Source organism: Sphaerodactylus townsendi, linkage group LG05, assembly GCF_021028975.2.
Source record: "Sphaerodactylus townsendi isolate TG3544 linkage group LG05, MPM_Stown_v2.3, whole genome shotgun sequence".
NCBI lineage: Eukaryota > Metazoa > Chordata > Lepidosauria > Squamata > Sphaerodactylidae > Sphaerodactylus > Sphaerodactylus townsendi.
In genome coordinates this window covers 131,989,937-132,005,720 of record NC_059429.1, presented here as the reverse complement: position 1 = coordinate 132,005,720, position 15,784 = coordinate 131,989,937, and the positions used below count along the sequence as shown (strand labels likewise).

The 15,784-nt window shown below is 47.2% G+C and overlaps 1 protein-coding gene across 1 annotated transcript in view; it reads right to left on the bottom strand.

Annotated features, from left to right (window-relative positions):
• The window catches only part of ZNF512B (zinc finger protein 512B), a 59,511-nt gene that overhangs the window by 23,847 nt on the left and 19,880 nt on the right, over positions 1-15,784 (bottom strand). Inside the window, 6 exon segments of the mRNA XM_048498178.1 lie at positions 417-488; positions 3,513-3,736; positions 3,859-4,031; positions 7,920-8,063; positions 12,280-12,359; positions 14,267-14,392. Of these exon segments, the coding sequence (XP_048354135.1) occupies positions 417-488; positions 3,513-3,736; positions 3,859-4,031; positions 7,920-8,063; positions 12,280-12,359; positions 14,267-14,392 (819 nt within the window).

Genomic DNA, 15,784 nt, shown 5'->3' with positions numbered 1-15,784 from the left:
ACATTTTACAGGCCTGACCAGAGGTGGGATCCAGCAGGTTCTCACAGGTTCCCGAGAGTAGGCTACTAATTATTTGTGTGTGCCGAGAGGGGATTACTAATTGGTGATTTTGCCACATGATTTTTGCCTTAGTTATGCCCCTCCTCTCAGCAGTAGCGCGCAGAACTTGAAGCAGTCTAGGAGGAGGTGCACCGGCGTGCGTGGCAGCCTGCTCCTGCGTGCATTCGTTTCCCGCCCAAGGACTGGCGCAGCGGCTGCGTCCTTGCCACAGCCCCGCCCAGGAATGCCACACCCCCGAAATGCCCGGCCACGCCCAGTCCCATTGGAGCTACGCCACAGTTTGAATCCCACCACCATGGGAACCTGTTACTAAAATTTTTGGATCCCACCTGACTCAAAGTGGACTCCGTTATTACCTTTCAGTCCGAATGTCCCCGAGATGGACGGCTGCTCCCCAGTAAACTTCTTAGGAGTTTTCTGTTTCCTTCCTAACTCGAAAAGGACAAATCAGAGATACAAATTTGGTCAAACACCTGCATTTTCACTTCGAGGCAAACTACCTATTGGAGCCCACTGGTGCCAATTTGGAAATGGATAATTTATTTGCCATAATTAATTCTGCTTTTTCTAGTAGTAACTATATTCTGTCTCACAAAAAGATATCAGTAGATTGTATATTTCTCCACTGCAGAACTCAACATGCTGGACCTTCTTTGTTGTAGAACGCTCCGCCTGGATCCTAGGGCCTACCTAGACCTGCTCCCTCATCCGTTCTAAAGTTTGATGATAGTTGTTCAATGAACTACAAGTGCTGTTGTATTAACGTACCATGTTCAATAATGCACAAAATAATGGTTTTTGACAAAGGCAGCGAGTGAAAACAAATGATAATTCTCAAATTCGTTTGGGACTATATTCTAATGCTGAAGAACACAGTTTTCTCAACCGCTACACCTCAACTGACTGAACTAACGTTGTTATCTGAGACAGAGTATAGACTCAAAGAACAGAACTGGAACACCTTTTCTGCGGAATCCTGTTTAGACAGAGTTGGGATCCAGCAGGTTCTCACAGGTTCCCGAGAGTAGGTTACTAATTATTTGTGTGTGCCGAGAGGGGGTTACTAATGGGTGATTTTGCCACATGATTTTTGCCTTAGTTACGCCCCTCCTCTCAGCAGTAGCGCGCAGAACTTGAAGCAGTCTAGCAGGAGATGCACCGGCGTGCGTGGCAGCCTGCGATCTATGCGTGCATTCGCTTTCCCCGCCTAAGGGGACCGGCACAGCGGCTGTGATAAACTTTTCCACAGCCCTCGCCCAGGAATGCCCCGCCTCGGAATGCCTGGCCATCGCTCGGCCACATGCCCCTCGCCCCAGCCCCATTGGCGCTACACCACAGTTTGAATGCCACCACCATGGGAACCTGTTACTAAAATTTTTGGATCCCACCACTGTGTTTAGATCCTTGCTTGGTTTATCACAGGGGTCCCCATCATGGTTTCTGTGGGTGCCGCTGCATCCGCCAAGACCTTTTCTGGCATCTACCTTTTCTGGCATCGACCAAGTACTCTGAGAAAGTGGGTGGGGTCTGGTAGAGCTTTCCCCCAAAAGGCTTCTGATTGACCACTGGAGATTTGGTTGATGGCACAAATTTTTTAAAAATGTTGCTTTGGTAGCAGTTACCACCAGAGGTGGGATCCAGCAGGTTCTCACCAGTTCCTGAGAGTGGGTTACTAATTATTTGTGTATGCTGAGAGGGGGTTACTAATTGGGTCTGCTTTTCCGTCAGAAATTCCATTAGGTCCAAAAATCATAAAGTCCTGTTGTTTCCTACGTGGCTGGTTAGCGAAGGTAGAAAATGGGATAATTCTCCCTGTTGGGCTGTTGTAAAAACATGTTTTAGAAATATGGCAAAGTTCCTTGTTTAAGGAAAGTCTCCTTCTTTTGATTTCTACAAACAAAATTAAGTATTTGAAAGTATTAAGTATTTGACAGGTAGTCAATTAGAGGAGAACTAGTTGTTTCTGTTGGCAGTAAGTAGACGATAGGACTTGCTATAATGAGTTTAAATTATGGACAGAAAGATACCAGCTGGAAATTAGGAACTTTTTTTTACAGTAAGAGTTTTTTACAGTAACAGAGAAATTATTAATGCCCCGCCCCTGGAATGCCCGCCCACGCCCCCGTCGTGCCCCGCCCAGCCCCATTGGTGCTACGCCACTGTTTGAATCCCACCACCATAGGAACCTGTTACTAAAATTTTTGGATCCCACCACTGGTTACCACCCCAGCAGAATAATCTACACTGTTTTACCGAAGTTACGCTGTAACAATCCTGCAGCAGCCATTTTGTGGCAGCCATTTTGTTGGTGTACACACCATGCCAATTCCCAATGTGTCTGCACCTAAAAAAATGTTGGGGACTCCGAATTTATCAGATTTCACTGGGCAAACTTATCTCCACAATCCTAAAAAAACCTTCTTAAAAAACAGACTACAGATATTCTCTTGAGGTATTTTAGGCAACTTAAAACAAGGATTCTCACATTAAAGAGGGGCAGCAGAAAAGGGGCAAAGTTATTTGCAGTGGAACTACACAGTGGCTCAGCTTCTATGGATTATACTTGCCTTGAAAATAACTGAAAAGCAAAATACAGCTTGCAGTGTATCAATGGATAATAACCCTATTTACATTTGACCTCCTGAGGATACAGGCATAACCTTAGACTAAAAGCCGGGGATTTTCAAACCATCATGTTTTAGAGGTCAGAGAGCCAGGAGAAATAAAGACATTAAATAACTGTAGACTCCTGTGAGCTCCAAGATGAGGCACCCTGTTGTATCTCTGCATGAGTCACTTGCCTTTTCCCAATCAGCCTGGCCGGGCAGCAGGGGAAGAAGAAGAAGAAGAAGAGTTTGGATTTATATCCCCCCTTTCTCTCCTGCAGGAGACTCAAAGGGGCTGACAATCTCCTTGCCCTTCCCCCCTCACAACAAACACCCTGTGAGGTGGGTGGGGCTGAGAGAGCTCCGAGAAGCTGTGACTAGCCCAAGGTCACCCAGCTGGCGTGTGTGGGAGTGCACAGGCTAATCTGAATTCCCCAGATAAGCCTCCACAGCTCAGGCGGCAGAGCTGGGAATCAAACCCGGTTCCTCCAGATTAGATGCACAAGCTCTTACCCTCCTATGCCACTGCTGCTCCAGGGAGGGATTCTTGCCTTTTTCTCAAGTATGGTTCAATCCCTCTCGGTGCTCAGGTGTAACAGGACTATTCACCCTCACAGGAGCTTTCCTGTTGTTGCTCTTACTGAGTCACCGCCCTGGTTTTCAACCAGGAGGGATGTCTAGACCAGAGCATCTTTCAGAAACGCCGAAAGAGTGAGGGGCTTCTGTTTGTTAAACCTTGCTTTCCCCTACTACCACAGGTGAAAAGCAAAGGGCATCTCCAAAGTTGATTTCATAAGTAGGAGAACCATGCCTCCAAAAGTGTCAGAAACAGCGCCCTAGTCTTACTGTGCTTCATTCTCTCGGGGTCTTCCTCCTGAACAACGGCTTGGCGGTTTGTCTGATGCTTGGAACTTCTGCCGCCCGACGGCTGCGTGGCCGTGGCCATGGCGTGGAACTCTTTGCCATCCTTCTTTGCAGCGGCGCACTCTCCGTTCTCGGGGCGCTGGAAGGCCTTTTCCACCTTGGCCTGTTTGGGACGGATGGTGTGGGAAGGCGCGTGCTCGGCAGCTCTAGGGAAAAGCACAGAGGGCTGATTTAAAGCAGGGCTAAGAAACCGCGGCCTTTCCGGCCCCTCCTTCCACCCCCAACCAAACGGGGCTTCCCTTGAACTCTGCCTCCAAAATCCCGGTACCTTTTCTTGCCACTGCCGCCTGCTTTGTGAACTTTGTGGTCTACCGGAGGGACCACAGCTGGCAACGGCCTGTCCAGGTGGTTCCAGATGTGATGCTTTTCCAGCTGGGTTTTGGAAGTGAAGGCCGCTTCACAGTACGGACAGGGGAAAGTCCGTTTCTCCAAGTCAGGGCCCTGAAAGAGAGCAGAAAGAAGGAAACGGGAGTGGCATCGGAAGAGAGGAAGAAAGGAATCGGGCAGCCTTCCAGCCTGAAGACAAGGCGGTGGATATCTTGTGCGCTTAACCTTTGGGCCATTACCACCTGCCGAGTATGCAATATTAGCATCAAATACCCCCCACAGCTGCAAATACAAAAATAGGGCACCAAAACAGCACTCCAGACTTTCTTGTGGCAGATACATTCATGATTTACGCAAGCAATACAGCTGTCTCAGGTGTTCAATTCAGCCTTTACTGTTAAGAACATAAGAACTAGCCTGCTGGTCAGACCAGAGTCCATCTAGTCCAGTACTCTGCTACTCGCAGTGGCCCACCAGGTGCCTTTGGGAGCTCACCTGCAGGAGGTGAAAGCAATGGCCTTCTGCTGCTCCTGCTCCTGAGCACCTGGTCTGCTCAGGCATTTGCAACCTCAGATCAAGGAGGGTCAGGATTGGTAGCCATAGATCGACTTCTCCTCCATAAATCTGTCCAAGCCCCTTTGAAAGCTATCCAGGTGAGTGGCCATCACCACCTCCTGTGGCAGCATATTCCAAACACCAATCACACGTTGTGTGAAGAAGTGTTTCCTTTTATTAGTCCTAATTCTTCCCCCTAGCATTTTCAATGAATGCCCCCTGGTTCTAGTATTGTGAGAAAGAGAGAAAAATTTCTCTTTGTCAACATTTTCTACCCCATGCATAATTTTACAGACTTCAATCATCTCCCCCCTCAGACGCCTCCTCTCCAAACTAAAGAGTCCCAAACGCTGCAGCCTCTCCTCATAGGGAAGGTGCTCCAGTCCCTCAATCATCCTCGTTGCCCTTCTCTGCACTTTTTCTATCTCTTCAACTGTTAGGTTGGATACCTCCCGAACACTGCTTTTTAAAGGGAGAAACTGAGCCTCTGTGATTTTATTCCCAGGGCAGGAAGAGCAGTAGAAAATTATTCTTCTCCGCGGGCTGCTACTGCAAGAGGGCGGAAGGGCCTGCTTTAAACTACAAATATCCTTCAGGCGACCACCATGACCAAACAACATTGTTTTTGCAACAGGTCTTGAAGTCAGTGTATGGATCTGGGGGGAAGGAGGAGGGGTGTGGGGACGATTTTCCGCCCCCCACGTGACTAAAATGGCCATAACCCTGGGACATTTGACCCCCATATGTCCCACTGGGGGTACACCCCTGCTCCTAAATAATAGTCCCTCTGAGGCTTCCTTACCGCTGTTCGGAAATTCACTCTTGCGGAGTAGGACTGAATCGCCAGCGAGAACTCCCCCTGCTGGGTGGAGGCCCAAACTGTTCGGCACCAGTACGATACCAGTGCAGCTTACAGGGAACATTGGTCTCGGCCCACAGAGGGCTTTCAAGGTCATAACCAGTGCCTTGAATTGGACTAGGAAACAAGCTGGTGGCCAAAATATGCCATTTTTAAGACAACTGAAATATCTTCTGTGTCTACCCCTGACAATAACTGCTGCATTCTGAACAGAGGAAGTTTCCGTGCAGTCTTCAAGGGCAGCCCAACGCAGAGTACATTACAGTAGTCAAGCCATGAAGTTACAAAAGAATGGATCAAAAGTTACAAAAGAATGGATCAGTACAAAAGTTTCAAAAGAATGGATCAGTACAAAAGTTACAAAAGAATGGATCAAAAGTTACAAAAGAACGGATCAGTACAAAAGAATGGATCAAATTATGGAAGGTGCTCTCGGCCACGATCCCAACATGCTTTTGTCAACAGCAAGACTAGGTCCATGAGGACCTCCAAGCCGGGAGGAAAAGCCCCCTCGGTAGACACTGTTAACGCACCAACAGTTTTCTAGAGCCCGATGTATTTGTTCATATAACAGGCTTCACTACTAGTAATGCCGATGATTACCGTATTTACTCAAAAGGAAGACAACCCTGAATGTAAGACAACCCCCCTTAAAAAACATTACACACACACAAAAATAATTTATGACTGGACATAACTATAAGCTGTATTCGAATAGAAGGCGACCACCTTTGCTCTTGGTAGCACGCCAAGTTGCGCATTTGAGCAAATGCAGTCATAAAATTATTAACGTTGGATTACTCTAATAAAACCAAAACATAACGAGAACAGGAACGTCTACATGGCCCACCATTTTGGGTGCGGACTGAGTAACACAGATAATGTCCTGGACAAACAGTCAAACATTGTCGGGGTTAACTGTAAGTCAAACCGCAGGCGATGCTGAAAGATTTATTCCATTGACAGCTTGCTTAAAAACGTTTATCCCAAAAGGGAATTGTCTCCTTGGGAACCAGCAGCCAGGAGTGGGCATTCAGAGTGAGTGTTTGGGGGGGGGGGGAGGGGGGGGGGTTAACCAGTTCCTCCATGGAGTAGGTGGATTCTAATCTGGAGAACCGGGTTTGATTCCCCACTCCTCCACCTGAGTGGCAGAGGCTTATCTGGGGAAGCAGATGTGTTTCCGCACTCCTAGGCTCATTCCGCACATGCAGAATAATGCACTTTCAAACTGCTTTCAGTGCTCTTTGAAGCTGTGCGGAATAGCAAAATCCACTTGCAAACAGTTGAGAAAGTGGTTTGGAAACGCATTATTTTGCGTGTGCGGAAGGGGCCTTACATTCCTGCTGCATGACCTTGGGATAGTCACAGTTCTCTCAGAACTCCCTCACCCCCACCTTCCTCACAAGGTGTGCACTGTGGGGAGAGGAAGGGAAAGAAGCTTGTAAGCCACCTGTGTGTGTGTGTGTGTGTGTGTGTGTGTGTGTGTGTGTGTGTGTGTGTATGTGTGTGTGTGTGTGTGTGTGTGTGTAGAAATCCAAACTCTTCTTCTTCTTCTTAACTTCACCAACTCTATCCGTTGCATTTGCTATATGGCCCCCCTGGAGAAAGCATATTTGTAATATATATATATAAACCTTTAATGGCATAATTAAAACAGCAACAATATACCAGAAAAATGGCGACCTCAGTGTAATGATACAATCTCCAGTACAGTTATAACCGTTTGCTGATGACAGAGCACAAAAAGTGAGCCAGCGCTTCCAATACACTTGCAGAACCACAATCCAACATCGTTACCACAATTGATAGATTAATATTATCAATGGGGGGTTTTAACTAAGGGTTTAGATATTTATTCCTGGCTAAACTGTGTAACGGGCAGGGTAATATCACGTGTTGGATTGATTCTGCGTAAGCTGAACTGCAGGGACAAAAGCTGTCATGAAAAGGCACTTTCTGTATTCTGCCCTGAGTGGTAGCTGAAGGGAGAATATTGCACCTGGTAAGGGTCAGGGGCTCGTCACTTAATTTGGGTTCTAAGACCAAATGGAAATACTTGGCCATGGTATAGGGTTTTAATGGTATACCCAAGTGCAAAGGGAGTAGCAGCGTTTGATAGCCTGCTGCATCAGGTGACTATACTTTCGAGATCATAACAATCTCTTTTTGATAGTCAGCTTCTAGCCTGTCATTAGCATTCATTAAAACCAATGCATCCAAGGATAGACTCATTCCATGGATTTTAGCCTCAACAAAGGACCACCACTCGGTTTTGGCTATGAAAGAAAGAGCCTGGTAGGTAAAGCTTTTGTGACAGTTGTTAAAGCACAATCGTAATATTTGTAATATTCATGTTATCTGTATGTTACCATCAGTGGGGCACATTTCAGCTCCAGTGGGAGAGGTGGGAAGGCGGCTGCGTGGAATGTGCGGGTGTTAATCAGGAATGGGGCTCCCTTGCACAAGCTGGTATTTACCAACAAAAAGGGACTCAATCAGCATCGCGTCCGGTTGAGCCCACAGACAGACACAGTCAGCATTGAACAGAACATAACGGTAAGTAAGGATCACCAAAATGGAACACAAACCTCTGTTCTCCTTACCCCTTGACAGCGCTGGTAGTGGTATTTTAGGCCATAGATGCTGGGGAATTCCAGCCAACAGCCAGAGTTGGGGCATTTTACCCGGGAGTGGGCTTTGAATTCCTCTTTCCACTGGTTCATCAGTGGCAGCTGAGAAAAAAAAAAGGAGAGATCCGTAAAAACGCACGACCCCACAAGATGCACTGAATTCTAAGGGAGGGTTTCAAGAGGAATAATTCATCCCTGCATCTATCAGGCTGAATTAACCAGAATGTGTAACTCAGTGGTGGGATCCAAAAATGTTAGTAACAGGTTCCCATGGTGGTGGGATTCAAACTGTGGCGTAGCGCCAATGGGGTACAGAGACGCGACAGAGTAGCTATGGGCAATTCCACGGGCGAAGGGAGGCATTCCTGGGGGGGCATTCCATATTGTGGCAAGGGCCTTAAGCCGCTCGCACTGCGGTCATGGCCGAGGAAAAGGACTGCACTTGGCGCAGGCTGCCACGCACGGTCGCATCTCCTTGCTAGGACTGCTTCAAAGTTCTGCAGCTGCCGGGTTGAGAGGAGAGGCGTAGCTGGGCAAAAAATCACGGGGCAAAATCACCCATTAGTAACCCCCTCCCGGCACACTCAAATAATTAGTAACCTACTCTCGGGAACCTGTGAGAACCTGCTGGATCCCACCTCTGGTGTAACTACCTGAACTCTGCTGCTACACCAAGATGGTCTATCGATCCCCTTCCAAATGGGAAGTGGCAGATAGCAGAAACACATGCTGAGGTCCAACGGGCAGCCTCTACTGAGGAGGGGCAACTCTGCTGTGTTTGCGCTTCAAAAAGTGCTGGAAGGATCCAGTCACCTGGCAGAGGGGCAGCAAAACTCAGGGAAGGCTGTCTGGAAAGAGACTGGCGAACCCAAACCAGGAGATCAGACAGAGATGCGACAGGCACCTTCCTCCACAGGTAGGTTCTTTGGACTCAAAGCCTTGTAACGGCCAGTGGTGGGATCCAAAAATTTTAGTAACAGGTTCCCATGGTGGTGGGATTCAAACTGTGGCGTAGCGCCAATGGGGCTGGGTGGGGCGGCATGGCAGTGGCGTACAGGCATTCCTGGGCGGCTGGCGCAGCAGGAGGCAGCACGCTGCTGCGGTCCTTGGGCGGAAATGAATGCACGCACTTGAGCAGAGCGAGCCACTTGCGCCGCCGGTGCACCTCCTGCTAGACTGCTTCAAGTTCTGCACTACTGCTGAGAGGAGGGGCGTAACTAAGGCAAAAATCACGTGGCAAAATCACCAATCAGTACCCCCCTCTCGGCACACACAAATAATTAGTAACCTACTCTCAGGAACCTGTGAGAACCTGCTGGATCCCACCTCTGGTAACGGCTCTCTGGCGTTCTGGAGTGGGGCTGCCTTTCATGAAAGGATGCCTCTCTCGGCCCTCGACACAACTTCAAGTCCTACCGCCAGTTTCCAACCCGCGGGACAAATAGCGGGAAGGCTGTTGAAGTCGTGATCACATCCTTCCAGCCCCTGCAGCCCAGACCCATCTGGACGTTGTCCACGATGTACTGGTGAAATCAAGATGTTCGCTCTCTCACACACACACCGAAGGAATTAATCACACGCCTCTAAACAGCACGCAGTCATTAAAACCCATCTGATGCCGCCGAGTGAATCAGACAGCCTTGCCATCCGTCCAGTCTGCTTACGGCTCCCCTGCCTTTTGGACAGCTGGCGCTGAGCATAATCCGCTCGCCCTCGCTCCTTTCTTACCTGTCCTGGTGGGCAGCTAAAAGGATCTCAAAGCATGAGACGAGAAAGGCCTTTCCAGCCGTTTCCGCACGACTGGTTTTAAACGTTTCCAGCCCTCTAATGCTGCATTTTTTCCCATGGTGTCCTGCACGTTTTCCCCCTATTTGGTTTTGGGAATGTCTCGAGTTCACCTTTTCTTAAATGCTTCCGAAAACACTTTTATTGCAATGTTTTCCCCTGACGCGTTTCCAAGCTAGCTTCTCTCACAGTACAATCATAGAAGAAGAAGAAGAGGAGGAGGAGGAGGAGGAGGAGGAGGAGGAGGAGGAGGAGGAGGAGGAGGTTGGATTGATATCCCACCTCACCACAGGGAGACTCCAAGGAACTGGACAATCTCCTTGCCCTTCCCCCCTCACAACAAACACCCTGTGAGGTAGGTGGGGCTGAGAGAGCTCCAAGAAGCTGTGACTAGCCCAAGGTCACCCAGCTGGCGTGTGTGGGAGTGCACAGGCTAATCTGAATTCCCCAGATAAGCCTCCACAGCTCAGGCGGCAGAGCGGGGAATCAAACCCGGTTCCTCCAGATTAGATACATGAGCTCTTAACCTCCTACGCCACTGCTGCTCCTTCAATCATACTTGCTTCAATCATACTGAAACATTTTCTTTTCTTGTCACAAAACCTGCCCATTATCCATGCCTCGACTTCCCCTCTGGCACTTGGGCTGCCATCTTCCCATCCCCCACCTCATTGTTCTGCCAGTAACTTTGGGTATCATGTAGAAATGATTCAACGAGAGAAAATGTAGTTAAAGGTTCTTACATGTATATCACTCTCCAGTCTCAGGGAGAATTTCTATAAAATTATTTAAGAGTACTTGTCACCAGAGAAATTAGCAAAAATGTGTACTAATGTTATGAACATGTGTTGGAAATGGTTGTTTTACCCTTTATGGTCTTGTAATAAAGCTAAATAATTTTGGATACAAATACATTCAGCAATCCAAAAGATTTTAAGGACTATCGTACAAATGAAACCTTCTGGATTTGATGGACAGTTTCTTTTTACATGAGACATCATCCGCAAGGATCTTATATTCAGAAAAAAAGGAAAACCATCTATACCCACAGTCGACAAATGGATCGTGAAGATACTGGAATTGGCTCAGAAGGCTCAGCTTACTTCTTTGATTAGAGAAAAGTACCGATTAAGTTTATCAATAACCGGGAATCCCTAGTAGACTTTTTGCTCAGAACAGAGAAAAACGAACTGATGATTTGCGGATCTGAGGACTAGGCAAATAAGGAAATGGGCATAACAGAGAAAAATGAATCCTGCTTACTCAGCAGTAATAAGTAAGGATTAATTGAATTATAATCTCATAACTGTAACTAGGGAGCAAGTGGTAAATTTTTAACTGTGTCCATCCATCCATCCATCCATCCATCATCCATCCGCCTCTCATCCATCCGCCCATCATCCATCCGCCTCTCATCCATCCGCCCATCATCCATCCGCCTCTCATCCATCCGCCCATCATCCATCCGCCTCTCATCCATCCGCCCATCATCCATCCGCCTCTCATCCATCCTTCCATCCATCCATCATCTCTCTCTCTATCATATCTCTCTTCTCTCTTCTGTCAGTCAATCGATCAATCAATCAGTCAATCAGTCAGTAACGAATCAGTCGGTCGATCAATCAATCAATCTTATCTATCTATCTATTCATCTGTTCATCTGTCTATCTATCTATCTATCTGTCTATCTGTCTATCTATCTATGGGTCTATCTATCTATCTATCTATCTATCTATCTATCTATCTATCTATCTCCATTCATCTATCTATCTATTCATCTATCTATCCATCCATCTATCCATCGATCCATCCATCCTCAAATAGGGCTCTTAAGGTGTAATTACTGTTTGTTCTACATATTGTATATATACAGACAAAACCCATTTAACAGATTAAAATAATTTTAAATGTAAAATTTAAAACACAGATAGATTCACAAATGGAAGTAGTTGTCAGCAACAGCCCCAATTAGTACCACTCCCAAGAAGGGGAAACAGAACATAAAGAAGTGGGTCCCCTGGATGGCAAGGGACTCGAGCGAGGAGATGGAGGAGGTACCTCAGTCAGTGGCTGGACACTCCAAAAGCCCGATTGGAACAACTCAGTCTTACAGACCCTGCAAGGGAATTCACCAAGATCCCGAGAAGAGCCCAGGACAGCTGGAGGGAGAGTGTTCCACCAGGCAGGGGCCAAGGCTGAAAAGGCCCTGGCCCGAGTGGAGGCCAGCCGCATCATTGAGGGGCCAGTAACCACCAGCAAATTGGTTTACATTTGGCACAGAAGAAATTGGGAGGTCTCCCTTCTCTTACAGCAGAGATTTATTTTTGTGTATATTTTTAGTCTGTTTCCTAAAAAACTATTTGAAACAAAAAAAAAACCACCGGGGGGGGGGGGTCAGGCTGACTTCTGCCCCACTTCTGATATACCAGTTAGACCAGTTATGACTCAGCCACCAAGCAAGTCTAGCCGTGCATCCCGCCTCTTGCCTGCTTCCCAGTGACCAGAAAAGATTAATGTAAACATGAAATCTTACAGGAATATCCTTCAAGGCTTGGCTTTCTGCCTTAGGTCTTCCTTTCTTTTTGCTCTCGATTTTATCGTTCGTTGCATTTCCTGCAGAGTAGGGAAAATAACTTGGTTTAGATCGACCCATCTGTCAACATAAAACCTGGTTGGCTATTCACTGATTTAAGAAGAAGAAAAAGAAGAGGAGACTCAAAGGGGCTTACAAACTCCTTTCCCTCCCCCCCCCCAGACACAACAAACACCCTCTGAGGTGAGTGGGGCTGAGAGAGCTCTGAAGAACTGTGACTAGCCCAAGGTCATCCAGCTGGCATGTACTGGAATGCACATGCTAATCTGGTTCACCAGATAAGCCCCCAAAGCTCGTGGCAGAGCGGGGAATCAAACCCAGTTCTCCAGATTAGAGTGCACCTGCTCTTAACCACTACACTACTCTGGCTCTCGCCCCGCAAATCTTGCTTGTCTCTAAGGTGCTACTGGACTTAAACCTAGCTCTTCTTCTGAAGACCAACATGGCGACCTTCCTGAAATTATCTTCACTCATCAAAATCCTTTTCCATGCTTTCTAGAACTTTAACTCTTCTGTGTGTACCTCTTCATTGAAACAGCTTTTAAAAGGGGGGGGGGGTAGACAAATTCACAGAGGAGAGGTCTATCAGTGGCTACTAGCCATGGTGACTAAAAGTAAAGGTGACAGGCTAGCTGGTCATGCCTGGTCCAAGGTCACATGGCGCAGATTTGAAGCTACCTCTGGGGTTCTGTCTTATTACGCATCCTTCGTAAGTGATCGGAGACGGGGAGGTGGCAAAGCGCCAGCCCAGCTGTGACAGCAGAACACACAGGCTTCTGAGGCTTCGCCGTTGTCACGCCCTCACCCCTGGTGAAGCAGACAGCAACCAAATGTAATAAGCAAGAGCCAGCTGACCATGAAGCGCCCCGCGTCAGGGAAGATGGAGCTGCTGCACCGCCTTGCGCCCCTAAGCCCCAAGGCAGTGCAAGCAGTTCCTCCTGAAAATCGGGACAATTTGTAGGAACCCAAGTGGGACGCGGGACAAATTGTCCAAAGGCTGGCACGGGTCCCACCAAAGCGGAATGACTGGTCAGCCTAGACTAAAGGGAACCAATAACATCCAAGAATCTCCATTGCACTCCGGCTGGTGTAAATAAAGTATTATTGACAAACTACTATATGTATAATATTGTCGTCTTATTTCATACCATATATCATCAAATTATGCATATATCATAATAAGAATCAGTCATAAATCCAAAATTCATAAGAACAAAACTCTGTTTTTTCATCCGTCTTGGTAAAAAAATCAATAATGAATTGGATCATATATATCCTACGGAATAATTGTCCAGTCTATGGCAGTCCAGTAATCCATAAAACATAATAAAGGAAAATAAAGGAAACGATTTGAGCATAATCGGCGTTTTTTGATCTGCACGCTGCACTCAAATTTTTTTTGTATAGACTAAAGGGAACCTCCACACTCAAAGGCAGTCAACCTTTGAGTCCCAGTGCCAGGAGGCAACGTCACAGGGAGGCCTCAGCCTGTGTGCCCTGTTGTTGGCCTTTCAGGGTAACTAACTGCTTGCTGAGTGGCACAAGAGGGTGGACTAGATGAACAGCTGGACTGATGCAAAGGAACTTCTTATTCTGTCCTTATCTGCCCGATCCTTTGGGCAGTGTGGCATAATGGATACACCAACAGAACAGACCCCCAGGCGACCCAGCTTCAAATCTGCACTTCGCCATGACCTTGGACCAGCGCAGCTCTCAGCCTGGCCTATCTCACAAGGTTGTTGTGAGAAAACGGAGGGGAACAGAATATTATTCTAACAGCCGCTTTGTGTCTCTATTTATATCTTATTGGATTTGTTGCCCCACCCTCTCCTGTCCAAAAAAGAGGATTAAAAGGAGGCTATAAAGCAGGCGAGAAAAGCAGAATATAAGTACAAAAAGGCATCGTCCTGAAGCCAAGCGTCCCTACCAAGCCGTGACTGCTCGTACGTCGGGCTGATCTTCACCTCCATCTTATGGCTTCCCTTGTCAGCGTTGGCTTTGCTGGATCCGGCAATTTTTTTCCCACCTCTGTAGGAATATGAGTCTGCCATTTCTAAAAGCAAAAACCGAGAAGATATACTCAAGCACACAAAAATAGACTTCTAAAAGGAACACACGAGGAAGCGGGGGACTTATTACGCTCAGCCACTGACAAGCTACAGGGTCCTGCTCGTTTGGAACTTTGAAGATTCCCTCCTTGCAAGCAAAGAGAACTAGGGGCGTATCTCCGCTACATCTAGTAAAATAGGATTCGACCCAGTTCCCCTGAGAAGATTTACTAACTGGAAGTCGAAGCCATTGTTGATTCCCCACTGCAACCAGCTTGATCCCAGCTTCGGTGGGCGGAATCATCCAAAGTGCCCTCTTTGCGCTCTGTTCCGGATTGGCTACTGTTCTCTGACCGCCATGTTTAAGTCTATCCCCACACACGTTATTAAAAAAAACTGCCACAGGAATGGAGAGGGGCCGAAGGTGAAGCGTTTTGATTGGCTGTAATGCGATGCCGAGCACTCAGCTGTGATTGGCTGAATGGGGGACTCTCCCACTGGCACCAGAGATTCCATACTCTACCTTTGGAATCGAAGACTGGAGTTAAGCGCTAGTTCCCTGGGAAAAAAGTAGCAGTTCCCAACTGAATTAGGAAATTTGGACCGTTACGAGAGGCTAGGCTTGGTACAAAACCTCGTCGATCCCAGTGGTTGTGCGGGAACTTACTTAGATTGACGCGGATTCGAACTTAGGTCAATATACTCATAAGTCGCGGAATCAACCCTAGGATACTTGATACCATGTCCCACATAAAGATGCTAGTTCAATTTATTGAGGTGCAGCAGTTGAGAAAATTGTATGCTTCCACTTCAGAATATAATCGTGAATGAATATGAGAATTATCGTTCATTTTGCACAGTGCCTTGGTCAACACCATTATCTCATGCATTGTTTTACATGGTATGTTGATACAAGAGCATAATGCCAAAATTTATTTTTACATTCAAACTTTCCAACAGATGTAGGGAGCAAGGCTAGGTAGGCGCTAGGACCCGGGTAGAGCACTCTACAACAAAGAAGGTCCGGCGTGATTTGTTCTGTGGCGGAGGAATATGCACTCTGCTAACATCTTTATGTGAAAAAGAGAGTACAGAAAGTATAGAGCAGGGGTAGGGAACCTGCGGCTCTCCAGATGTTCAGGAACTACAATTCCCATCAGCCCCTGCCAGCATGGCCAATTGGCCATGCTGGACGGGAGACTGATGCTTCCTGGAGCTATCTGTAGTTCCTGAACAACATCTGAGAGCCGCAGAAGTTCCCACCTATTATAGAGTATAGAAATCAGAATCCACTGACGGAACTCTGAACAATGCTACTTTGTAGGTATAATTATTAACTGCCTGATTTGCTTTGTTCCCCTTGTTCCCCCTGCAATGAGAACCTGTTATAGCTTACA